Source organism: Rhinolophus sinicus, linkage group LG07, assembly GCF_036562045.2.
Source record: "Rhinolophus sinicus isolate RSC01 linkage group LG07, ASM3656204v1, whole genome shotgun sequence".
Lineage (NCBI taxonomy): Eukaryota > Metazoa > Chordata > Mammalia > Chiroptera > Rhinolophidae > Rhinolophus > Rhinolophus sinicus.
The window spans coordinates 123,801,529-123,827,866 of NC_133757.1; the positions used below are offsets into that span (position 1 = coordinate 123,801,529).

The 26,338-nt window shown below is 36.8% G+C and overlaps 1 protein-coding gene across 7 annotated transcripts in view; it reads right to left on the reverse strand.

Moving 5' to 3' along the window:
- Positions 1 to 26,338, reverse strand: part of BLTP1 (bridge-like lipid transfer protein family member 1) — a 158,667-nt gene that overhangs the window by 44,698 nt on the left and 87,631 nt on the right. For 6 of the 7 annotated variants that reach the window (XM_019741408.2, XM_019741413.2, XM_019741412.2 and 3 more), the window contains exons 43-57: positions 24,061 to 24,280; positions 23,458 to 23,616; positions 21,757 to 21,932; positions 20,792 to 20,967; positions 16,220 to 16,923; positions 15,535 to 15,780; positions 15,201 to 15,294; positions 13,323 to 13,373; positions 10,877 to 11,083; positions 9,209 to 9,447; positions 8,471 to 8,715; positions 6,197 to 6,302; positions 2,143 to 2,240; positions 1,267 to 1,452; positions 95 to 263 (exon numbers count right to left, since the gene is read on the reverse strand). In XM_019741408.2, coding sequence (XP_019596967.2) covers positions 95 to 263; positions 1,267 to 1,452; positions 2,143 to 2,240; positions 6,197 to 6,302; positions 8,471 to 8,715; positions 9,209 to 9,447; positions 10,877 to 11,083; positions 13,323 to 13,373; positions 15,201 to 15,294; positions 15,535 to 15,780; positions 16,220 to 16,923; positions 20,792 to 20,967; positions 21,757 to 21,932; positions 23,458 to 23,616; positions 24,061 to 24,280 — 3,076 coding nt within the window. The remainder of the gene's footprint in view (positions 1 to 94; positions 264 to 1,266; positions 1,453 to 2,142; positions 2,241 to 6,196; positions 6,303 to 8,470; positions 8,716 to 9,208; positions 9,448 to 10,876; positions 11,084 to 13,322; positions 13,374 to 15,200; positions 15,295 to 15,534; positions 15,781 to 16,219; positions 16,924 to 20,791; positions 20,968 to 21,756; positions 21,933 to 23,457; positions 23,617 to 24,060; positions 24,281 to 26,338) is intronic. The other variant, XM_019741409.2, reaches the window with a different exon arrangement.

Sequence of the window (26,338 nt, forward strand, 5' to 3'; positions counted from 1 at the left end):
GTCAAGCAATTACACTGTAAACTACAGGTGGTTTTCACCCAGCGATACTACAGCAATTCTAAACCAACAAGAAGCCCTGCTGGACTTATCTCACCTCTGTCAAAGGCCACAGGCTGTGCGTACACGATTGGTCTATTCAAGGTAATAAGCACAGCCTCCCGATCTGAAGAACCACTGATTTCTTCTCGAAGGGCATTTCTCAATCCAATTCTGGTTTTAAAATAGGCAACTTGATGAAAATCAGAACCAGCTTCCTCATAAACCTAAAAGAAAATGAAATGCTCCATAACATCAAATAATGGAAAATGTCTTAATAAAAAACCTACAGTTTTAACACTATTAATGGTTTTGTGCACCAAAATAACTATGGTACATTTTTCTAAATTTCATTCATTGATGATATATATATTCCTTATACTCTATACCATAGACACTTGAAATTAATATACAATATGAATGGGTGTATAAGAAGTGAATATAAAGTCAAACAAGAAGTTCATACAAAGGCTAGGATGACATCCCATGGTCTGAATGGCAATGGATTCAATGTTTCAAGATACTTAGACCCTCACTCCTCTCAAAATGTGTTTCCACTTGAACAAATTATTGTTTTTCTAGAGATGACAGAAATTTTTGTTCATTTGTTCCCCCCACCTAGTCTTTAATATAGGCATTCAATTTTGAAAGTGTGACGTATTCTTTTAATCGGTTCTTCAAATCAAAGAAGGAAAAAAGGTTAAAATCTACAATAATCTTTAGCAAAATAAAAACAAAAAGCCCCTATGAGCTGTGAATGTTAATTTTTATAGAGTCTGATTAACTGTGTGTATGTATAAATATCTATATATACACATATACACACACAGATACATATATGTAATTTTATATGTTTAACATTATGGTATGCAAAACTTGCCAATATTATATGGCACAGCTAAGAAACTTAGTAACATTTTAAAAACTCACCAATATTAGCACAAAATCAGTATTTAACAAAATAAAGAAGTTATAAGCAAATATTTATGAAGACACTGGATTAAGATCCATGTGATTGCATTTGTGCTAAACTATAACAAACCACCAGAATACTCAATGAAATACCAACATAAAACTGTGAAGGCCTCAAATTTTCATTAGAATTTATAATCAGAAATCTTAGGAAATTAACCTAAGTATTTTTGTAAGTATAGTAATACTTGAAGTCATTCAAACTGATGTGCAAAATTTAAAAGCCTCAGTTCTAATGTCCACATATTCCACACTCACCTGGTGTTTGACAATTTGTCCTAATGCCAGATTTAAATCCACTTGGCATTTACCAAAGAGTTTCAGATAGCTGCTACTTCCTGGTGAAGCTTTGGTTTGAAGTCGGTTCGAAAGTTCCAGTTCAATCAACCCAGTTTCAAATCGCACAGCTCTCATTGATGGAGTTGTAGCTGTTACTTGAATACCCTAGCAGATTACACGTTAGTAGGAAAAAAAATCTTAAATCAACACTGTCCACCCACTCAAATGAAATCTTTCAATATCAGTAAATAAAATAGAATGTTTTAAAACATATACAAGATACCTAATGAACTGACAAAACTGGCAATTCTTTTAACTTCTCCTTAGTAGAAATTTTTTAGCTATTAAATTTCATTTCAGTATTTTATTTAAAATCTAGACTGTTCATGGGTTAAAAACAATTTAACAACTATTTGGTAAGAATGATTCTTAAGAAGACTAATATCTTAAATATTGAAAATATTAAGGTTTCTATTAAGGTGTTACTATTAATTGGACAAGTGGATAAAGTATTTCTTACAGAGTAATTTATAACAGCAATAATCAGAAAAAAAATCAAATAAATTGTTCCAAATGTATAGAGCAGCTGTTCAAGAACAGAAAGCTGATCTAAAATGTTCTGCATGGAAAGGCATCGAAGGCTTTTTAAAATGCAGAAATATACATGCATATTTAAAAACAGAAATAAAATCCTAAAGGATATTCAAACAATTGTTAAAGCTTTGTCTTTGAGTGGATATATTTTATTTATATTTTCTATTTGATATATTTATGTATCATATGCATTTTTTATAATAAGTATGCATTAATTAATTAGAAAAATTCTTCTAACTAGCATTATTATTGATAGATCACCTTAAACTGCAAGTTCAGGGAATAGAGTAGAATTTTAGGCTTATCGCCATCTGTTGTTCCCTCGTGTTCATTCCAGAGAGGAATTGGCTGCTCTCCACCTAAAGGAGGTAAATACAATAACTGAGGGTTTGGGACAATTTCTTGAAAAGGAAAATAACGATTTTGCACATTAAAACAAAAACAAAAACAGTTATTTTCTTTTCACTGATCATTAACGCAATCTTTAACAAGTTACATTTCACTGAGGCAGACATATATATATGATAGGGATAATACTGCAAACATAGACATTTGTTAAGAACAATTTACAAGGACTGAACTAAAACATTTACGTATTATTAAACCAAACAATTCTACATCTCAGAAAACATATTTGAGGGAAAAAAGTAAACTGGACTAATTTTTTCAATCAAAAATGTGAACTTTGTTTTTATATTTAGATGTGCCACAAATAAAAAAGAGCAAAAGAAAAAATAAAGGTGAGAAATAAAAAATAAGGTACCATATATTAATAACAAAGAGTGTGACAGCAAAAAGTTGTTCTGTAAATTTTCTTTTAAATGGGGGTAGGGGACCCTGGGGTAAAGTGTCTATTAACAGACCATTTGTGGCCCAGGCAATGTGGCATTCAGGGAATAATGTTCTAATATTTTAATGTATACCTTCTATAACTACTACTTTCCCTTGTCAGAAAAACTTTTCTGCATGCTTATTTTTCAAACATTCTATTTTAAAAATGATCCATCCTCTTGTATGTGTGTTGAGTTCAGCTTCAGCCCAGGGAACACACAGGTGGGATGACAAAGTTTTCCCACTAAGAACCGCGGATGTATCAAAAAAACTAAGAACCAAACAGATAAAAAGCAGGTCTCAGTTGTTTGAGAGAGAAATTAATCTTTTATGGGCTTTCAAAATTTAAACTAGGGGTCAAAATCTATCCTATTACCATGATAAAAATGTACTTTAGTTTTCTACTAGAACATAAAAGTAAAAAAAAAAAAAGTAGGAGGAAAGACATAGAAAGAGAGATGGGACAGAAGGTATATCCAAGGTAAGAAAGAGAAGGTAGACAAAGGCACATACTTGACCCAAGGAAAGAAAAAAGAAAAAGAAAAAGATGTATCTATTTTGAATATACACACAGGAAAGAGAAAAAATTATATGGATGGATAGACAGGGACCAAAGTATTCAAGATATGTGGGTCAATAACACAGGACATAGTACTTACAACAAAACATCTGTCACTGGATGAGGTAGACTACATGTCTGTGACTCAGAGCCTGCCCTTATGCTGGCATCGTCCCTCTCTGAATTATTCTCCTCTAAAATTTATAGCACAGTACACTGGTTACCTTTTCTTCCAGCTTATAACTAAGTACTTCCTCTTTCCATCTTTATTTCAAGTCCACAGTCATCTCTCTTATCCAAGCCTCGTCACTGATGACCCTACCTATTGCCATATATGTGGGAGTTTTTCCAGCTATCACCTACCCATCCTACTCTTACTGTCTCTATGTTCCATTTACTACCAATTTGTTTTAGAGCACCTTTTCATTTCTGATTCCCTAACCTCATTTAAATGTGCCTTTTTCTGTTGTCCCATCATTTTTAAGTCTCACATTCATTCACTCCTTTGACCTAGTGGATAGTGGTTGGCTTACTTTTCACTGTTATTTCTAAAACATTTAACCAATTAAACCATCACGCCCTCTACTTTTGATCATTTGAATTCTAAACCACATCCCTCTTATATCACTGTTCCATGAACTCACTTTCCTAAAATACCTTTGTCCCCATACTCATATTCCATTCTTATTCATTTCCTGTCTTCTCAATCAAGCTAACCTCCACCTAATGATAGTGATTGCTTACTATGTGCCACATGCTCTTCTAAGTCCTGTATCACATATTAATTTATTCAAATCCCTCCCTATGTACCACAATCAGAATTTAGCCATTTCTTTCTCCATGATGTGTACCATAAAATACCCATCTCTGCTCTATTATTTACCTGCATATCTATCTCCCCAATTAGACTGAGTCCGAAGGGCAGCTACCATGTATCTTCAGATCCCAGCACCTTAGCAGACCCTCAGGCCATGTTAGGCTGAAGGCCATCAGGCACCTATGCTGGCTGGCGACTCCAGTCTTCACCTTCTGGCATTTCTCAAACACACTCCTCACAACTACCGCAAGTCTTCATACATTTCCTGACCCCACAATTCCTATATCATTTTCGGTAAATATTAGGTTGGTGCAAAAGTAATTGCAATTTAAAAGGTTAAAAATAATTGCAAAAACCACAATTACTTTTGCTCCAACCTAACAGATAATGCTGTGTGAACATAAGTTCATAAATTGTAACAAACGCACCACTCAGGTGGGGGCACTGACAATGAGGGAGGCTGTGTATAACGGGGGCAGTGGTCTTTGGGAAATCTCTGTACCTTCCCCTCAATTTTGCTGTGAACCTAAAAATGCTCTAAAAAACAAAGCTTATTAATCTGAAGAAACAGAAATTACCAATTAGAAAAGATATATACATCCCTGTGTTGACTGCAGCATTATTTAAAATAGCCCAAATATGGAAACAACCTGTGTCTATCAATGGATGGATGAAGAAGATGTGATATGTACACATATATACAGTGGAATGCTATTTAGCCATAAAAACGAAGGAACTCTTGCCACTTGTGACAATACAGATAGACTGGGAGGGTATTTTGCTAAGTGAAGTAAGTCAAACAAAGATAAATACCATATGATCTCATTTATATGTGGAACAAAAAAAACAAAACAAATGAGCAAACAAAACAAAACAAAACTCACAGATAGAGAGCAGACTGGTGGTCCCTAGGAGGAAAGGGATTGGGGCTGGGGCGTGGGCAAAATCAGTGAAGGGGGTCAAGAGGTAAAACTTCCAGACACAAAGTCCTGGGGACGTCATGTACAGCGTGGTGACTATAATCAGTGATGCTGTATTGCATATCTGAAAGTTGCCAAAAGAGTAAATCTTAAAAAGTTCTCATCACAAGAACAAAAAAACTTGTAAATTTGTATGGTGACAGATGGTAACTAGACTTATTGTGGTGATCATGTCACAGTGTATACAAATATCAAATTATTGTGTCGTACTCCTGAAACTAATATATGTGAATTTTATCTATAAATAAATCTATTTGTAAAAAACAAAACAAAACAAAAAAAACCCTATTTTTTTTGTGTCGATCTATTGACTACCTTGAATATCTTTTATCTAGTTTCAGGAGGAAAATTTCTTAAAATTTAAAAGCAAAAGCTCTACCTCTTATAAAATGTATTACACAATTACTTTAGTTTATAGAAATATCAGATACACTATTATATTAGTCACATCGAAGCCACAGTTTTTCACCTACTATGAATTAAATTTATAGATGTGGCTTAACTGTTATTTTAACTTGATTATATTATATATATTCAGCCTCAAGAATTGTTATACAGAGTCAACTTGTTTTCTACCCTAATTCCTCTGAATACTTTATCTTGTGAATTAAAAGTCAATTAAATATTTTAAAATCAAACATATATTTCTTGTTAAAATGTATGATTAAGAAGGTCAATTGTAATCTACACTTGAGGGACAGCAAAAATATAAGGGTTACTATAAACAATTCACCATATACCAGCATATAGTCACCGTCTGGTATAAAATAAGGTGGATATCTTCATATTGATCTAAATTGTGTCCTCAGATGAGTCAGATTAGTTTGGTTAATAGACATACCCTAAGTTCTTTCTCTTTCTCTCTTTTTCTTTTGGAAGGAAAGCATAAAGGAGCTTTGTGAAGTTTATAATCCATGAATGTATATATTACACATGACAAAGGTAATAAGCAAAAGAGTCTGTGGGTGGGAAAACCAGACAAGGAACACGTCATTTTCAGGGGATCACTCAACAATTACACCCAAACGACACGATCATTACTCATGCCACAGATCCGGGGAACATCATGTAGCCATGGGAATAAAAACCTGTATCTGTTCTACACTATAAGGTACCCAACCAGCTCACCAGAGACTTTCTGTATTACTTCATTCACTTCCTTCATGAACACTTTCTGTACAAACACCAAGTGGTTTAGAAGATCAGTTGTGAGATTATGTTCAAAAGAACCAACCTGCCAAACAAAATCAGAGTCTTAGGTTAATACTACTGACTGTATTAGTTTTAAATACATCTTTTGCTCACATAAGTCAAACCAAACTCTATGGACAATTATCTACATACTATTTGAAATCAATATACTGAAGAAGGGTTAAATATATTCAGATGTCCCAAAACTTTATCTGCCTGAGATTATTATGGACCATTCCCCCGTCCCCATTTTTTTTAAATAACAGTAGCCAATAAGGCATGCAGAATCCTTTGAAAACAAATGAAAATTATACTTTATGTAACCTCCTAATTTCAAACTTGAAATTTTGTCTAGAGTAATATTTATTTTTAATGACTACTGTTGTAGTGGTAGAACTACAGACAAATACCATTCTAAGGGAAATTTATTGACTCATTCAAATATTTCCTGACCATCTGCTCTGTGTACTGCATTAGGTGCTAGTACAGCTGTGAATAGAAACAACACAATCACAGCTCTATTGAGTCTGACATTTGTGTGAACTAGCAAATCAGATATACTCAGTTTTAACATAAGACATGCTCTGTGATGAGTATAAGGCAAAATGTCTGGCAAGACTTAGTTAACAAACAGATCAAGTCGAAAGCAGGCCCTAACTGAAAGTATTAGCGTAAGCTAGACTGAAAACACCCTGATGAGTAAGGCAAAGCTTCAACATTTGCCATGTTGATAGCTTTCATATTTTAATCAAAAATTAAAAGAGCAAACTGGCTTGACAGTCTTCCCACAAGTGAGAAGTCACGTAAAGTCTAAACTGCACCAGGCACTTTTATTTTGTACACAGTAATACAAATTAGGCACAGAATTGCCTCATGTGTCTATGTCAGGCCATAGCAAAATAGGCAACTCTCAGGGGGCTGCAATTTTAGATTCTTTCAAACATTTACTGAATTCTTGGTAAATTTTGGATTGTGTTCCACCCCAGTTACAAACTTTATACATTCCTAATAGCTACTACTAAGAAACTTTGCAATATACTGCATTAGAGTTATTTTCTGTCAAAGGAAGTATTAATAATAATGTTGCTAACTAGAGTCTGGGGCACTCATTTTTCAGAGTTGAAAGCACAAATGAAATAGGCTTTACAATCTATCTTTTAAATGAATATTTGCCTCCCAGAATGCTGTACACTACTGTTTGGTACACTGTTCTTCACATACACTTATAAAAGTACTAAGGCAAACAGGGTCTAAAGAAAGTAAGTCCGACTTAAATATGTCCCCAGAGCTGTGGGGACAGCTAATGATGGAGTCAGGTATGCCATCTGGCAAAGTACACAAAGAGCATTCTTACAAATGCTTCAGATTCTAGAGAATAAAATTCATACAACAAAGAGTTAGCAAATTGCTTTTGACACGGTAGTGACTGTTTCTGACAAACGGACAGAGGAAGCTGCAAGACAGTACTGGGGTGATTCCTGCATAGCTCACCCGACAGCAGGGAGATTTAAAATTGTCCTCGCAGGTTCAATTTTCTACGGAACCAATTTAGGACAGTAACAGATGCCCTGCTTACCTAAACAAATCGAATGAAAAATGTGTATGCAAATACTGTTTCAACTTGTGATAGCTGTACAGATATAAAGTGAAAAACTAATGATGGAGTCACGTATGCCAGCTTTCAAGTTTCCTTGGAAGAGAAACAAGTCTGTGAATCTGACTGTACTGATTTTATCTCCCTCTACGGCCTGTAGATTGTCCTAACAATTACGTGCCTGGACGAATTGTTAACCTCTCTAAGGGCTCAGTTTCTTCACTTATAAAAAGAGAATAAATACATGTCCCTCACAGGATTGACGTAAGCACTATACGAGCAATGCATCAGTGAGTTACCTTGACAAATGGGAGATATTATTAACATTTCATAATAAAATGAACCATGAAAATACTGCAGAGATGGATGTGAAACCCAAAGGAAGAACTATGAATTCAAAGATGACTAGTAAAAAAAGGGTGTTTAAATAAAACTACAGGGAGACAGAAACATACATGTGCACGCGCGCACACCCCCCCGATTCGGTATATAGAATTCTGTAGGAATAAGTGATTTAATAATTTGCCTTGAAAGTTTGGATCACTACATATTTTGGTATACCTAAGGCTTGAACACTTCTAATTACAACGAGTAAGAAAAGTAAAAAGAAAACCTACCTCTGCCACACAACGCAGATAATTTCCCTGTAAATAGTACCCCTGTTTAGAAGGCAGTTCATCTAGGCTCCACACCTGGTCCGAATAACTGTCATGCTCTTCCATTATGTATTTCCCTGACATGGTAACAGGAGGGAGGTTAAGACTGGCGGAAGGAGGAATGGTTGACATGTCTGTGGCAGAAACTTTGGAAGTAAAACGCAGTCTGTGATTTGGCAGCTCAAATGTGAACCTGGTCTGTGCTCCTGTAAGAAGTAAGAGAAGTTACTGTTTGTTTGTTCAGGGGCTCATTCACACATTCATTCCTTACTTTGTTCAAAAATGGTGTCTACGAAAAACGTGTATATATCCCAGAACTTGTACGGAAAGATATGTAAAGGATATTTTACATTTGCTTGTATTTCCTATCTTTAAATAGGTGTATGGTTACTATGAAGAGTCAGTCAGTAAGTACTGTTGAGCCAGCAGGAATTATTTATTAAGGCTACTGGGTGCCCAGCACTGTGTTAGGTGCTAAACACGTATTTCACAGAAGGTGGAACAGAAAGAAATAGTCCTAATTACAGAAGAGTTATAACAAATAAGTCTAAAAAAATAAGGCATTATAGAGCAACAGACGTCTTATCAAAACCAAGACCTATTACTGCCCATCACACATACTGTGCAATGCATATGCGCACACTCCTAATTCATTCCAATAAGGAATTTAAAGAGACTGGATTCAAAATTCAGCGTCACCTGTCATCCCATGACTCCGCATTCTTCCCATCTTGTATTCCGCTTTCAGAGACGGGAGAAGCGCTGCTCCGATGGCTATCCCATCCAACATGGCACTGAACTTGAGAACAATGGGCTTCTTCTCCAAGCCTTCCGGTAGCTGAGGAAATTCATTGGTTTCAATAGGCGTTTGATTGATACTTGTAGGGGTTTTTTCAGAAGGTAGGGGGGTTGCAATATCTTCTTTTACAGGCTGTGGGCTACAAAGAAAAATAATTTAAAAAGACACAATTAGAACAGTTACCACTTTATTGTATAAAATTATTAGAGTCCTCAATGAAACATATACTGTACACAGATGTTTCTTTCTAATATCAGATCCTATTAAGACTTCCTAAAAACAGCCATGGAAAAAGGATGATACAGAAAAGGAAGCAAAAACAAGTAATAACAATGTAACTGGAATGTTGTAATGCCAGGCTATTCACATCATCAACGTGAAAGTGGAGTCTAAACTCTGGTTTGTCTGATCCCAAATTCCATGATTTAAGCACCATGCGCTCTACTGCTGATTGTAACATGACGATCTAGCCCCGACTTTCACGACCGCTGTTAACAACGGCACCAACACCAACAATAACAACACTTATGTGAGCGCTTCCTCTGTGCCAGGTCTTGTTCCTAGTGCTTTGTGTGTTTTATATCACTCGTCTCACAAAGCCCTTTGAGTAGATACTATTATCTCCACTTTGTAAATGAGGAAGCATAGCTAGAAAGTGGTGACCAGGATTGAACTCAGTGAGTCCGACTCCAGAGTCTGATTTTTTTAACTACTACACTTCACTGGCAATACATTATAATAAGAAAAAACTCCTTTGAGTGTTTTAAAACTAGGCTCATGTATGTACACATTCTGAATTCCACATTCCATTGACAGGAAAAACATTTAAATTATTACCGTACTACTTAGGCAACTTCAGACATGAATTAATATTATACCAGAATTAAGGATTCAGAGAGAATAACTAGAAAAAATCATGGCTTTAGGACACTGTCAAATGACACTATTTTTTTTTTCTTATAAAATAGAAAAAGGAAGCATAAGGAGACGATTGTTATCTTTTACTTATCACATTTTTATTACTTATTCATTAGTTATAGCTTTGCAGACCAGTAAAGAAGCTCAGCAATGCAGACCCCTGAGCTGCAGATATGAGCTGTAAAGCTTTATACAGGGAATAAAGGTTAAAGAGCCAAGGTCCTTTAAAGCATGTACGTGGCACATACAATCATGTAAAGGACAGCACAAAACCATGCATGGGACATAAATGGCCAGTGACATTTTTTAAACCTATGCAGTCATAAATTTCAATGAGTTCAAAGTAAACAAGAATTGATACAGTCCTAGAATTTGTTCATTTTTTATCAGTACCTCTTATGATGCCCATAAATGTCTAGGGTCTCTTAAGCTTTATTGACACAATACGGAACACAGACATTTGCACGTGTGATGTAGTACTTGAATAATTTCCAGTATTATCCATGATCATGTCTGGCTACTTTCCACCTGTCCTGTCCCCAATGGTCAATTCTTAGCTGTAACCCTCCGTCTTCCTCCAAACTACTGCTAACACAGCAAAGAATGACTGAGGTATTGACAGAAACACAGGACTCGGCGGAGTGACTTACAGGGTAGACGGTTGTCGGATGAGGTCTGAGATCTGCTTGGACAGCTGGTGAGAACTTCGAACCATCATGCTGTGTAAGGTGGCGGGGTGCTGGGGAATGTTGATGCTGATGGCTCCAACCTTGAACACGGCGGCATTGTTAGTCTTCAAGCCTCGCTGGGCGCTGTAGAGGGCTTGGGACTTGGCGATGCTGCATTTCACTACAGTTCTAGGAACAGAGGAGGAGGGCTATTCAATATAGGCAAATACACAAAAACTTTGAAAAAGCATTTTGAGAGCAAGACAAATGCTTTTAAATTATTCATTGAACTAAACTTAAGATTTGTCGTGCATTTAAATCATATATTAAAGAAATACGTTTTCTAAAACTATCGAAGTACATTTACGTTACACTGTTTACCTAGAGACACCAAATATTAGTCTATTTTAATAAAGAATTTACAGAAGAAATATGTATGTGCTAGCATGTAAGGAAAAGCACGAATACTAACACATCATATACATACAACATACAAAATTGCATTTTTATTTTTTCCTCTGCTCAGAATTCCTCTTTTCTCCTCCAACTTATTTTCGGGAATCTGTACAACCACTAAAAAAGCATAGACACTGAATATGAAAAGATGAAAATACGCATTATACTTCTTAAAATCTAATCAAAGAAATTATTAATCATCATCTAATATATTAAAACATACTAAAAGAAATTAACAGGAAGGAAGAAATTTCACTTGGATTTTCTATTTTCAATGAGTGACAAAGAAATAATAGAATTTATAATGAGAACAATTAAAATCGGTAAGCTTTACACACATAGAGCAGATACTCTCTTCCTTGATTGCTTGTTCTCTTTCCAGTGCCCACAGAGCACCCGAGCATGACAGGCACTCACTGAATTTTGTGAAATGAATGAGCAGAAAGAAGTACAGCAGAAGCATGACTGTCAACACTGCAACTGTGGGATGCCACAGAAAGCATGTGACAGGTCACATGTGCGGAAGCCATGAGGAAGCCATCTCTGACACACAATGAAAAGGGTCCTGTCAATGAACTGAACCCATGAAGACCAGAGAGTAAAAGGATGGCTTCCAACATAAATGTCCTCTCTCAAATGAGCCAGGGATTCTTGAAAATAAATAGATTCAGCAAAACGTGCAAAATGCAAATTTCATATTAACTATGTGTCGGTTCCTACACTTTTATATCTCTACTTAGGCTGCAGAGGATTCACCCCGAATTTATTTACAGTCTCAAGGCTCTAAAGAATCAACCCACCACACTGAACTTCTGTTAGAATAACAGAATATAGGTCTTGATTATTTCCAAATAGTGAAATCCAACACAGTGCGCAGGCCATAATATGTAACCCAATAATTGTTGAGTGGATGAAAATGTCATCATCAGCCATTTAAAAGCATGCTCTCTAAAGTCAGATAGTATTGATTACTTTTACAATAATATGTCCAGAGAACTCAGTGCTAAAAAGGAAAGCTACAATAAATCTTTTCTATCTGCTTTGACTACTAAAGTGGAATTAGATTCTTTTCAATACCTATTAAGATGACACTAATATGAAAGAGTGATTTCTAGTAGAAAACAACCATTCTCTAATTTAATATTAGTACATTTATTCTGTTCTAGTTTTAATTGGCTGATGAAGTGATATAGATCACAACAAAGGGCTGGTAACTGATATTTTGTCTATGGCCTGTTATCAATATGCAATGAAACAAATCTCTCATGAGTAATAATCTCACCAGCATGGAACATAATATACAGATTCAGATTTTTATTAAGCATATTCAAATTTTATAGAAAATGTCCAAAGACATAACCACTGCTAAGTAACATATTAATCTGTCATGGTGATGACTCATGTGATGAATATTTAAATATAGCATAGCACTCAGTATGAGTGCTAACCATCAGATATACATGGATCAAATCAAGCCATTCAAAATATAAAAATACCTGTAGTAAAAGCCATACATAAAATCTGTCAACAGAGCAGTAAACTCTCCCCATTTTAAAAACAGAATTATAAGATTGAGATGTGTGTATATTTTCATGTTAGTGTTTTAATAATTATTTTTGCAGTTAGTGAAAACTCTTGTTTAGCTTCTATTATCATGTCAAACATTAAGAAGGATTTGTGATAACATACGTTTTAACAGCAACATGTTTCAAAACAGACAAGCAACACACCACTGCAGTGTTATAATCTTTCAACAACAAAACAAGCTATGAGTTACCAAAAAGGCAGCCCTTACCTGTGTGCTTTCCTTGAATACCAGGAAGCTTTAATCTACCAAAGGGTCTATATTAAAGCTACAGAATAACTAAGCACACACATTCACAGCCATGCAGATCATCTTAATATTTAACTTTAAAACTATTCAATACTATGTTAATCACAAAGCCCATTGAAAAAGAATAATATGACATACAGAAATTCTTGTTTGGCTGTGCTTGTAGGAGATGTAGGAAAATCCTCCAGTCTACAGATGAAGATTCAAGAGAAAGCAGGAAAACAAAAAGGAAGCAGAGAAACATTCATGCATAAGTTAGTTACAATGTGACTGATTATCCGGAAAGCTTTTCTTATTTCCCCCTTTTTAAAATTTTCTTTAAAGAATTTTTCAATTATTGTTATTTTTTTTTAGTTGTTTCCTTTTAGTTGAAATCGGAAATGAAAAACCAAAGAATAAATCCAGAAAGATTTAACACTACTAGAATTTGGCAGTGAATAACTTTTATTTTTCAAATAAAAAAGTTAAGGGATCTTTGCTTTTTTTTTAAGGGCCAACAATGATCAACTATTTAATACTCTTAAAAATCTGTTTTATAAATAAAGTTTAGAGACTACTCATGCCCTTCTCTTAAGAGGTAATAGATACTGGAGATAAGAGGTCCAAGAAGACTTAGTAAGTAAAACACATGAGACATCTAAAGAAATTTGTTTTACTTTTTGAATAGGTTAAGGTGAGCATGGTACTAGCAATTTAGATTCAACAAAGGAATCAGGGAACCCACGTTCTGTGAAGACTTTCTGCAGACACATCACGACTAGGTGGAAGGAGAAGAGGTCCAGGCCTGTTTTAGGTAAAAACTTTGATCTTTCTGAATCTCAATGTATTGTTCTTTCTGTAAGTTCACAGAACTGTGGTGAGGATTACATGAAATAATCTACGCGGATGTGAGGCTCCTGGCCCACAAGAGACACTGCGTAAGATTACACTTACTATGTAATTACTCCTTCTCCACAATGAAATTTCAGGAAAGACCTTGTCTGTCTCAACTATTGGAATTTCCTAGTCTATTGAGAGACTGTGGAAGAAATGCAAACTGGACTATTTAGGCAGCTATAATAAAGTATATTTTCTTTGGTTCTATACTTACAAGTCCAAACTACCCCAGAAAGACCTAAATGTCCATTTCAGGAAATGTTCCCCAAGACAGCCGTCACATTATCCATGTTTAAAGTGTTATGAATAGAGCTATAACTAGTCAATCTATGACTAATATTTAATTTTTATAATGTTGAATCAGATCCTCTATTTAGTCAGTATTTGGCATGACAGGTAGCTCTCTAGGACGATAGCAGGACAACATTAATTAGTTACAATATTAAGAGCAAATTCTCAGAATGTGACTTAAACACTTTTTATAGTTACAACATAAGATTGCTCCACTGAAAGGAAGTCAGGAATGAAGGTATATAATGCTGAGTTGTATGAACAAAGTCAGTGGTTTAATGTACTGATAATAGATTAGTTATCTGAGTATCATGCATAAAGCTAATCATTAGCAGAGCAATTCTGAACATATCCAGGAATAGCACTTACAGGGAAAAGGTAAGAGCAGAGAAGCAAAAGAAAAGCGACATAGTTGGCCTACTTTTAAAAAAGCTGATCTATACTATTCTCACAGCCTTTATCGTTAAATTGTTTAAATGCAAAAATGGCAAGAGGAAGTTTTGAAACCCAGCATTTTACTATAATTTTGTTTGACTTAATTATTTGAATAGTGTGAGCTTTTACATCTTATAAGTTTAACTAAAATTCACATTGTAATCATCTTTCTTATTACACAATCTTAAAATATCCTGGGTGTCAGTTAATTTTGAGGGGAGGGCGGTAGTAAACCTGTTTTAGAAAGGAAAAAATCATTTTTCTGAAAACATTTCATTTGGTGATATTCTTAATGACAGTATCACGGTATCTATCAAAACTCAGCAGATGTGGGATTTATCCCATGAATTTGAAGTTTAATATACAACTATGACAAACAAGTTTTAAGACAATAATAAAAATCAGCACACTTACTGTATATTTGGTGTAATCCCTTCAAGCAGCACGATGTTAACCCCACCGATGTGAGCGGTGGCACACGTCTCAGTCATCTTTTGATGTAAAACATCTTAAATGGGAGAAAACATAAGTATAAATCTCAAGTAATATTCAGTGCAGAAAACTTGGAAAATTAAAAAAGAAATAGGGAAAAGCATCTCTAAAAACGAAAAATGAGCACTCCCGATCCGTGTTGATGGGCAGTTCCATTTGCTAAAGAAAACCTGCCGAGCAGGCATTTCAGAGACGCGCCGCTGGCCGCTGGCCGCGGTCGGAAGAGCAGCACTGTGGCGCTAGACGGAGGCCGTACCTTTCATCTTCTCCTTCAGGGTGAAGCTGCCGTGGATCCTCTTGAGCTCCGACTCCATGGTCAGCCCGCCGATGTCCGCCTCCAGGTGTGTGCGGTTCACCATGCCGATGCCGAACACGATCAGGGTGACGTGCTGAGGCTCCGCAGTCACCAGGCTGCGCTTTCTCTGCGTCTTCGTCACGCTGCTATTGTCCTGTTCGTTTTCAAACACCACTTTGCACGTTGGCTCCGTGGGGCTCCGAACTCCTTCAGGAGGAAATGGAAATGATGGGGTCGGACAGGAAACGTGCGGAATGAAGGGACACCCCAAACATCGTCTTACTTTTCTTTCCTTGACATTCCAGACCAGCCCTCTTCCTCCTCTGCCCCACCAAAATGATTCTGTGAATGTTTCAGCATTTTGCCTTGGTCATATTGAAAGCAAATAGTAGAGTCAGACATTTGAAAGCAGGCCTGTCTGCATTCTGTCAGAGCACAGTGAGTGGGGGTCAGGGTTAGGGATGGGAAATGGGGGGGCAGAATGTCGGACTGCCATTACTATTTTCCCTCCTGCGGTGACTGCCAGTTTCTCTGCTTTTCAATTATCCACTTAGAACGTGAAGAAAACATGATGAACAACCTATGGTCTGTTTTAGCATTATTGCAATTCAAAACAGAAATTTTACAAATAGAAAAATATCTATACCTGCTGGTCCAAATGTTTCTGAGGATTTTTCCAATATGCCTGTTGGGTCAGAGATAAGTGAGTAGAAGTTGAGCAGTTTATACATGTTCTGCCAGCACTCGGCGGAAGGCTCGCTCTGCTCCGACACGGTGATGGAGTCTGAGTCGTCCATGTGGAGAGTCATGTGATCCACCACGTCTTTGGAGCCCTTCCTGGACACCTTGGAAGTTCTTCTTTCAGATCTTCCGACTGAGTTTTTGTTTCGAGATTCCTTTTTGTTATTCTCATTGTTGGTCCGTTTGTTCTTGGCATTATTTACTCTGTTGCCACCATTAAGACTTCCTCTGGAACTGCGGCTGAAGTCAGATGAGCGAAAATCCCTGTGCTTTCTGGTTTTGAAGGTAGGTGTTGGGGAAGCGGATCCAGCTGTGTATCTGCTCAGCTTAATGTCAGTCTGAGTCGCTTTGATGTCATCTATCATTGTACTGAACTGATGAATAAGACGGACCAAAGCCATGTCTACGTGCTGGCTTATTGACTGGCAGGAAATGGTAAAGTTGCAGTGGAAGGTGTTGTAATAACGCTTGTTGAGATCATGAAAAGAAAGCGCGCTGGTGGAGTTCTGCTGGCACACGGACTTTTCCATTACAACTGCACTTATGCTAAACGTCTCCAACATCAATGCGGGTTTGAACTCAAGTGGAGGAAGGTGCACATGGCCTTGCCTAAAATGTGTGAAAATGGGGGAAATGACAAGGTTATACTTCCTTTTTTCTAGAACCGTACAATATTTATTAATTTATTAGCAAAATAATCTCTGAGGCAATATACATAAGACATTTAAATAATTGTAAGCAAGAGATCAAGTAGAATATACTTTTCCACTATAAGTTGGAAATTGGGCCTTAAGTTTATTTTCTTGATCTTACTCTATAACTGACTAGTCAAAACCAGACGTATGTCGATGATTTCAGTGAAATGATAAAACAATTTTTCGTGCCATCAATGGCACTCCCCGATGGTGTTAGAATGTAGAGCCAACTCTAGGTCAATTAGGATACCTCCCTTAACCATCCTCTCCCCTTTGTTAAATAGATGGTTTATATATACAATTTCATCACATTTTATATAATTTGATTGCTATTTGAAATGAAACCCTGCCAGCATACTTTGCAAAGTTGAAAGTGGTGAGGAAAGCAACTGAAACAAAAATGAGACACGCATACAAAAAAGCTTAGAACCTTTATAAAAATTATTTTTGGAAATTGTCCTGCTTATCTAAAAATTTTCATGTAGGAATATTACAGTCAATTTTAAGATTAAAGAGCCCCAAATCCCAGATTTCCATAAACCAACAACCAATAACAGTAGATCTCAAGCACTGAAATTATAAAGGATATTTGTTTCCCTTTTCTTCCGTGTACAATACGAATGGGTCACATTTAACATGGGATTTTATTCTATTGGGGAAAAACAACCAGAAGCTAGTCTAATGGTCTCAACTGGACTTAAAAAATGTATAACTAGAGAACAATAATTCCTTAAAGAATACTAGCATTCCTTATTTTATAAGAAAAATCCACTTTGTAGTATAATATACTTCATGAAAAAGTACAAGTTCACAGTAAGCTTGTGGTCAGAGAAGAGAAAACTGGATTTTGAAAATTAGAACAAATGAAAGAAAAAGACTAGAAACAGATTAAAATAATCCACAACTTCAAAAACAAGAATTAAAAACATGAAAGGGAGGCCAGAAAGTCTTAAAGAAAGGAGATTCAAGCAAAAGGGGGAGAAAAATCTGGGTATAAAATGAAGCGGTCATTTAAGGCAAAAGCAGCCTGACAGAGTCAAAGTCAAAATTCATATCTAAAAATATTAAGTTGCTAATATGTTCAACTATCTTGGCTGGAGACCGCAAAGACATAAGGAAACTAATATTTATGAGGACTTACTACATGCCAGAACTGAATGATTTAATAACTATGCTGGCTTTAACGTCTAGGAGAGCTACATGTGTTTATACAAGAAAGTATAACCCAGTAGTAATGTACGATAATTAGCAGAATGAACAATGTGCTACAAAAAAAGCCCAGGCAAGACTGAAATGAATGAAACGTGGACTGTGCCAGAGGTCTCCAAATAAATAAGAATTTAAGGGGGAATTACAGGAAGCCTGAGAAGTTAAAGCGAACAGCGGCTAGTGATAAGAAGGCAGAGCACTCAGAGCTGGTGTGACAGGAGAAAAATGTAAAGGAACATGAACTTTGGCTGGACCCAAGGCAGCAAGCTCAAAGTCACTCAGGAAAGTGTGGTCAGATGAAGGGCTAGTCTGTGGCAGTATTACATGTCATTTAATAGGCTAGTAAGTATGCTTTACCTGTAACCAGATGTATATGAGTGTACACACGTATAACCATATATACGAGTATACAGATACATATAATCATATATGCAAATATATACATATATAAAACATAATTATGTATAATCTAAGTATATATGACAATACATATAAACTATATATGTGTGTATATATACACATTTTAGATATATATTTATCTGAAAGACAGCTACTGCAAAAGAAATACAAGTTTAACTCAGAGCTTTTACCTCTAATCGGGGAATATCAGCAGGTATGTTTTGGTGTCAGGATTTGATGATTCCAGTGTGAATGGATTTCAGTTATATATGGTTTAGTTATAACACCATGCTTTAGTCCCCCAACAACATGCTTTAAAATTTTAACTAAAATTTACTGTGAAAAGCCGCATAAAGCACAAACCTGCTGCTAGCTCTTCTAGTCCACACCTCACTGCGTAATAACAGGTGTACATCACGATCAGTGACCAATCACATCACTTGTCAAAGTCTTTGATTGGCCAACGCACATTTGTCATTCTTTTCACATCCAGGCAGTGAAGCCTGTAGCTGTGTTGCCTCCTTGTGATAAAGTCACATGATATTTACAAAAATGGATAATCAAAGGAGGCAACAGGACAGCAGATGAAAAGGCAGCAACAAAACATAAAAACAATACACTGGTAGTGAAATTCAATTAAACATAAATGGAGTTATAGAATAAAGAGCTAATCATGGAAATGCTGACTCTTCTGCTGTTCTAGAAATTAGATACGCAGCCAGAGGAACTCAGTGAAGGCAGATTTGTTGGCATAAAGAGAAAATTGGTTATGACAAAAAGGATGAATATCCAAGAGGAAGTGATGCTGGCAAAACACTTCATAGTAAAAGGAACTTGCAAAGATACTTCATGACACTGAAAATGCAGAGGATAAAATGTTGGAAGCCGATCAATACTTAGAACAAAATGTGACATGTGCCACGGCACAGAAGAGATGCTCATTCTGTATTGTAAGTTACATGATAAGACAAGGACTCCTCAGACTACACTTTGATGAGATTTTTAGAAAGAAATAAAACACTTTATTTCCCAATGTTTCTAATGTTTGAAATTACAATGTACTAAATACTAGTTTTACTATATTTTTCATTTCTCTATATATTATAATAAACCAGAAAAGAATTTTAAATTTTTTGACAAACATTTTTCACAGTCACAAAAGAAAAGTAATAATTGTCCCCACTAATCCTAATAATCATTAAGGTCACTTTACAGTGTTTCAGCCTGTATGGTCATTGTTATGGTACCACACAATTGTGAAAAGCAAGGACTGTCTTATATTTAATAGAAAAGACAACGCAATTTCCATATTCCCATGTCATTAGAAAATCCTCAGATATTTAGACCTGAAACAAAATTTAAGAAAACTGTATTTTTCAATACATAATTGCCATGAAATTTTTTAAAGTGATTGTGTTAAATAATTTAATGTTTTAAATAGAATATTTCAAATGAAAAATATATTTCACTTGGCTATATGTTGGATACATGTGCATTTTACTTTTAATTTACCACCCTGCAAAAGCACAAACTGGATGAAACCAAGAATGTTACAAAAACCTCTTGGCATAAATGCCACTTGTGTCTGTCCATGTTCTATTATGCCTCCCAAACTAAAACTCCAGTTTCATAGATGAGTCTGACCTTATTAGCAGGCACATTATTTCCTAGGCAAGGAGTAAAGACCCTGAAGAACCATCCATGATGATAAAGAATGACAGTAAGAGACGGTTCCTAACAAGCACGTGCCACATTTAGCAGCTGTGTCTGTTTCTGATGGTGGTTCTCTCAGTGGCTTCTACTTGGTTCCTATCTGCCCGAGTCAGCTCAGAGAGGAGGTGAGGAGGAAATTCTAAGTATGATGCATACAACTGCACAGATCATAAAAATTCCACGACTGCAACAGTAAGTAAATCCTAGGTGCATATGTCACACCTGTACCACATGTACTTTGGCCAGCCCTCAGGTATATGCTAACCTGGTACAAAAACAGGCCCAGAAATAGGCCTCACAACCTGCCGATGTGGTTATCATGTTTGTTAAATGGGAATGATCTCACTAAGCTATTAAAATTGCTTTCTCATAAGCATTAGAAGAAAGCAAACTTAAAAAGCAAACAGGTGTTATAACCTTTGTACAAAATTTAACACAAAAACGACAACAACGCGAGGCACCTTCTGGCTCTTTTGCCTTTTCTCTCCTTGGCGGTGTCTGAATCCACGATGTCCGCTCGGAGGCAGTCCAAAGTGCCGGAAAACGAAAGGTGTTCTCCAAAGTACATTCGGTAGCACAGCGGCATCGCATCCTGCGACTGGATCCCTGTATGACTCAGGAGAGGTTTGAAAACCACCTACAAGACACAACACATTCGTATCAGCTCAACTTACAATTCACCATTTACCGTGGCTTTTTTCCTTATCCTACCTCAGTACATACGACTGTAGTGTGAAACAAACAAAAATAAAAGGTCTTGCATAATAAATATAGCTCTAATTTTACACAACTTAACAATATTTTTGTGCTTTTCATCTCCAAATTAATCATAAGGACAAAGATTCCTTTATCCTGCCTAAGTGAAAATACAAGAAAAATAAAATTATGAATTAGTTTAAATCATTCTGCATCTTGCTTTTAAAAAAGGCATGAATACCTGCATTTCCATAAAAAGCCAGTATATTAAATTCACAAAATAGGTTATCGACGTCCTGTGTTAATATAAAAACATTTCATACATAATGAATACTTGGTATCACTGAGTCCTAATAGCCATTTGACATTTATTTTCTGACAGAGAACTTCCTTCACATTGTAAGTATCATACCTGCTTATGGAAACACATCACTTTGGTTAAATCTCAAGTTAGCTGAATTTTGTAGTCACTGAGAGCTAACTCAGACTTTATGAGGCAAGTAACTATATGCCACTCTTCTGTTTAATGAATAGCTATTGAGGCTTAATTTGCACTGATAATGAACCCATGTCCTTTTGGGAAGGCTCCTCCATTCTGCACGAAGGCTTTAGGCAGACGACACAGAAAAAGGCTTTCACTGGAACTCCAGGGTGTACATCCCAAGATGCCCCACTGCCGCTCACTGCCAGATGAGGGTCACCACATTCAGGGACACACAGACTGGCTCACCTGTGCATCAGCCAGCTGAACAGCAGGAAAGCCCTGGTTGGCTTCTTCTACACCTGCCACATCATCCTGACTCGTGCTGTGCTGCGAGTGTGTCCCATCCAAAGTATTCTGGTCACTGGACAAGACGGTGTTGAAATCTGATGCCGAGGGTATTGTAGGAAGATTGGGTGCGACACCTAACAGGGTAAATGTTCAAGAACGAAATCAATACTATCGGGAAATAAAAAATATAAGGGCACAGCAAAGCAAACTTATGAAACCTGTATGTATTAGTACTACCAGATTGTTTCAATGGTAAAGAAAAAAAAATAGCACTGTTAGGTTACTGTACAGACATAATTTATTAATGAAAAGCGAAGTTAAACTAATGTTCAGAAAATACCAGTCACTGTCACACATGAAGTCAGTCAATCAAAAATATAAGATTTCATGGCTGGAAAAGCACTTGCTACCCCATCAGCTTTCCCTGAGGAACAGTGACAGATAATAGCTGCAGGGCTACAAAAATCAGTTGTAGGAGCTGAAGCCATAGGTGACCCAGAACCACACAGGCAAACTTCCTCCCGGGAGAAACAAAAATGAATGGCACTGTTTCTTTCCTCTTACTCCCTCTATCCTTTAACTCCCCAGGCAAAGGACCCGTGATAGACAGGTAATGTCCCTTCTCGTTTTTACACTGTGTGACACTGTGTGACAGTGAATCTGGGACCAGGACAGTGAAATTTACTCTGTGTGACAGTCAATCTGGGACCAGGACAGTGCTGACAGCTGGGAAAGCACCCTCCTTCCATCTCCTTCAACCAAGGGCCAGTGCTAAGGACTCCCACGCAGTTAGAATTAGGAGCCGGTCCAGATGCAAAAGCGTGCCATACACCAGCAAGAAAAAACCAGTCACACTGATAACTAGTCACACGTTACCCACTTTGCATAATTTCGTATTTTCTGTCTGAACAGAACTTCCTAGCGATCCAAACAGCTGTTACACAGATTAATTTTAGCTGACTTCAGTAACTAGAATCAAAGGCTATTTCACATGTTCCTTTTTAAAAAAATACTTTTTACGAAAAATACATACATGTAAATTTGGGAAAATATGAAACAATAGAAAAGGCAGGGAGGCTTCACCTAAGTTTTCGGAGATAGTCACCGATGCTTCTTTGTGAATACCCTGCCAGTCTCCTGCTGCTTACATAGTCTTTTAAAATTAATAAATGCTCTCATTTGTTTCCCTCCTAGAGGGTAAGAATCTTACTTTATTCCTCTAGTTATTCCTCATATTTAATTAAATATTTAAGTAACCATAAAGAGTATAAGCTAGTTACTATGTCTCAGAGGAATCTGGATAAACTGAAAATATTTTCTGTGTTGTAGGTAATAGATGTGATTATACTATGCATTTTTATTTTTATTTTTCTGGTGTTTTGAAAATTAAACCAGCCACATTAACTGGAAACTTTAACTCTTTAAATTACAGACAATCTCACGTTTGACATGTTCACCTTTCCACAAGCTCACTGAGCGACTGCTTCTGCCTCCCTCAATGGTCATATTATCAAAGACATTTCGTAAGTGGGCCAATTTGAACTAAACAGTACTTAAACATTTGAGATTTTTTTAACCCTTCTCTCAAAAACAGGATTTTGCTATAACTTCAGAGGTGCCTCATAGACAGTTAGGCAAAATAATGTGACATGTCAATACCTGTGGGAAGGCTATTGTGTCCGGACTTTGTCACAGGAGATTCCTGTACCACACTGCCTCGGTTACCCACAGCATTGGACATCCAGTTGTAGAAGCTCACAGATGATGGCTCAGATAGCAAGGGGTGTTCCGACAACATATCAGTGGTCATTGTGTTTCCTGAAAATAAAATATTCCTTATTATGACTTATGTACTAAGGAGCAGACAATGTGATTTATGTAATTTTTTTGAGAAGTCGTGTTAAAATATTTGTCTTTGCAGATGTTTTCAAATTTACCGTATGACATCGAGATTTGGATATTAAGGCATTAATCAATAACTTATTATTATACTGGGGGAATTCCTTGTTGGCTGGTCTAGACAGCACCCTGCACCACACCTCATTTCACAGCAACGTCAAATGCTGCAATTGAAAATGCAAACCAAGGACCTAAGACACACCAAGTTACAAACAGAAGTTTCCAAACTACCGTCTCAGAGATAAGGGAAGATCAGTGATACATTCAAAGTATACATCTATTAATAAATAACCGTTAAGTCGGTTTTATTTTTGTACTTGTCCCATGGAAGTGACTCTGTGATTGTCAAAAGGGAGGCTGTACCTGTTCGCGTCAGGGAGCTGCTTTTCACCGCTGCGCTGCTTCTTTGAGGAGTCCCTTCCAGGAGGTTATGCAAGCTTGGGAAGCTTCCGGTCAGGTAGCTTAACAGGCTCTCCTTCCTGGGACTCTCCTTCACTGGCATCCCAGCACGGCCCGTGTGCACAGGGGAGTCCGTGGCGGTGTCCCCGCTGGTGTAGCTCAGAGAATGGTAGGGATGGATGCCCTGCAGAGGGAACGCAGCTCTTCCTTATGTGTAAACATGACTGCCGCCACCACAAAGGCTATTAGCCTTCTATTCCCGTTCGTTACCGCTCACACTGACACCAAACAACCGTGTCTCCCAAGACCCTGGGGAACCTCACAGCTTTTATAACTCCAAATACAGCCCGAAGGACAGCCTGGATTATCACTCACTGATTTTAACAGTGGATTCTTAGCTCTCTGTGCAACCTGGCGGCAAGACTTCTTTCTATCCAGAAATTCTTACTAGGGCCCTTCTTCGTATCCTGATCATAAACCTCTGTGTTAAGACTGGATTCTCTGTAAAGCTCTAATAGGCCACAATGAATTCCCAGCAATTGTGAGGAAAAACAGAAAAGTCCAAAGCTACAGAATTGTCTAATCTCTACTTGTTCTGTCATGTCTAAGAGCAGAATTTCAGATCAGTTTAAAACGTAGTACAAAAAAATGACTATATGTACAGAAAGACCCTGAGAAGCAGAGAGCTGAAACAAAGCATTTGTATTTTCAATTCTTTGGAGGACTTTTATAATCCCTAAGCAAAGGAACGTTCAAAAAAATGTATGAAAGGGAATCACATTAACCACCAAACCCCCAGTATGATCAGAAAGTTTGGAAAAACCATCACCCAGGAAAAAAATCTGAGACAGATTAAGGAGTTAAAAATTGTAAGTGTCCAGGCCTTCTATACCGGAGAGACAGAATAAGCCTAATCGTCCAAACATTTAAAAATGTATTATCAAACTATCAGTGAATGTTTTAATTAAAAGATCTGTTCTTATACAGAAATAAAACTTCAAAAGCACAAAAGACTATTCAATGAAAAGTAAGTATCCCCCGAGTTCCAGTCTATGAGGAGACTCTTCCCACAGAGGTGCTCTTAACTGGTTCTTACCTAGTCTTCCATAAATGCTTATGATGATATAAGCACATACGCATACTATCCTTTTCTTAACACACAAATACATATTGTCCCACACTTTGGTTTTACTTTAAGCAATGCTCTTTGTTGATCATGCCTTAACCACTTACAGATCTGCTCCATCTTTTCAAAGTCTCTGTAGGATGCATGTGTATCAGGATACACTCTTAGTCCTCAAAGGGTTAGTCGCTTACGGTGTTTCCGTTATTTTCCTACTATAAATGTGTCTTGGACATGTGTCTTTGAGCATTTGTTTAGAATGAGCTCCTGGACGTGGGACATACTGGGTGAAAGGGTACTACATTTTAATTTTGGTACAAACTGCCAAACTGTTCTTCAAAGAGGTTGTGCCAATTTACACTCCCACCAGCACCGCATGAGAATGTCCATTCTTCACTTCTTCACCAACAACATATACTACCAAATGTTTCAGTTTTTTTAATCTGATAGGTTAAAATGGAAATCTCATTTTAATTTACATTTCTTTAATTATAGTAAATTATATTTTCACGTGTGTGTGTGTATGTCTCTGTGAACTGACTTGAACCACTTTTCTATTGGGTGGTGCGCTTTTTCTTAGTGATCAGGAAGAAGATTTTATGTGTTAGGAAATTAGCCCTTTGTCTTATGTCTGTTTACAATAAACTATTTTTTCTGCATAGAAATTTAATATTTTAATGTAGTCAAAATTATCATTTACATTATGGATGCTGGATGTAAGTCAAGGCCCAGACTTTCAAAGAAAGTTAAAATATTAACTTTTTCTGAGCTGTTTTCAGTGCTCAGAAAAGCAAGCTACCAAGAGAAAAATAACCGAAGAACGTTCCTAGTGTATCCCCATCTCACAGATGAGGAAACTCACACAGTTCGCAAAGCAACTGAGAGGCAGAGGCGGGACTGAAAGCAGGGCTCTCAGGGGGGAGTCAGCCACTTTGCTCTACATGCACCTTATCAAGCACGGGTTAATCTCTTAAAACAAAACAAGGCAATTAAAACCATAAAGTAGCCTAACTCAAGCCGTACACTGATCACGTACAACATTCTCACTGTATTTTATTGAAGGTAAGATTCAATAAATTGAAAAGAGCCCCAAGGCTTGGTAGTTAAAGGAGTCCTATT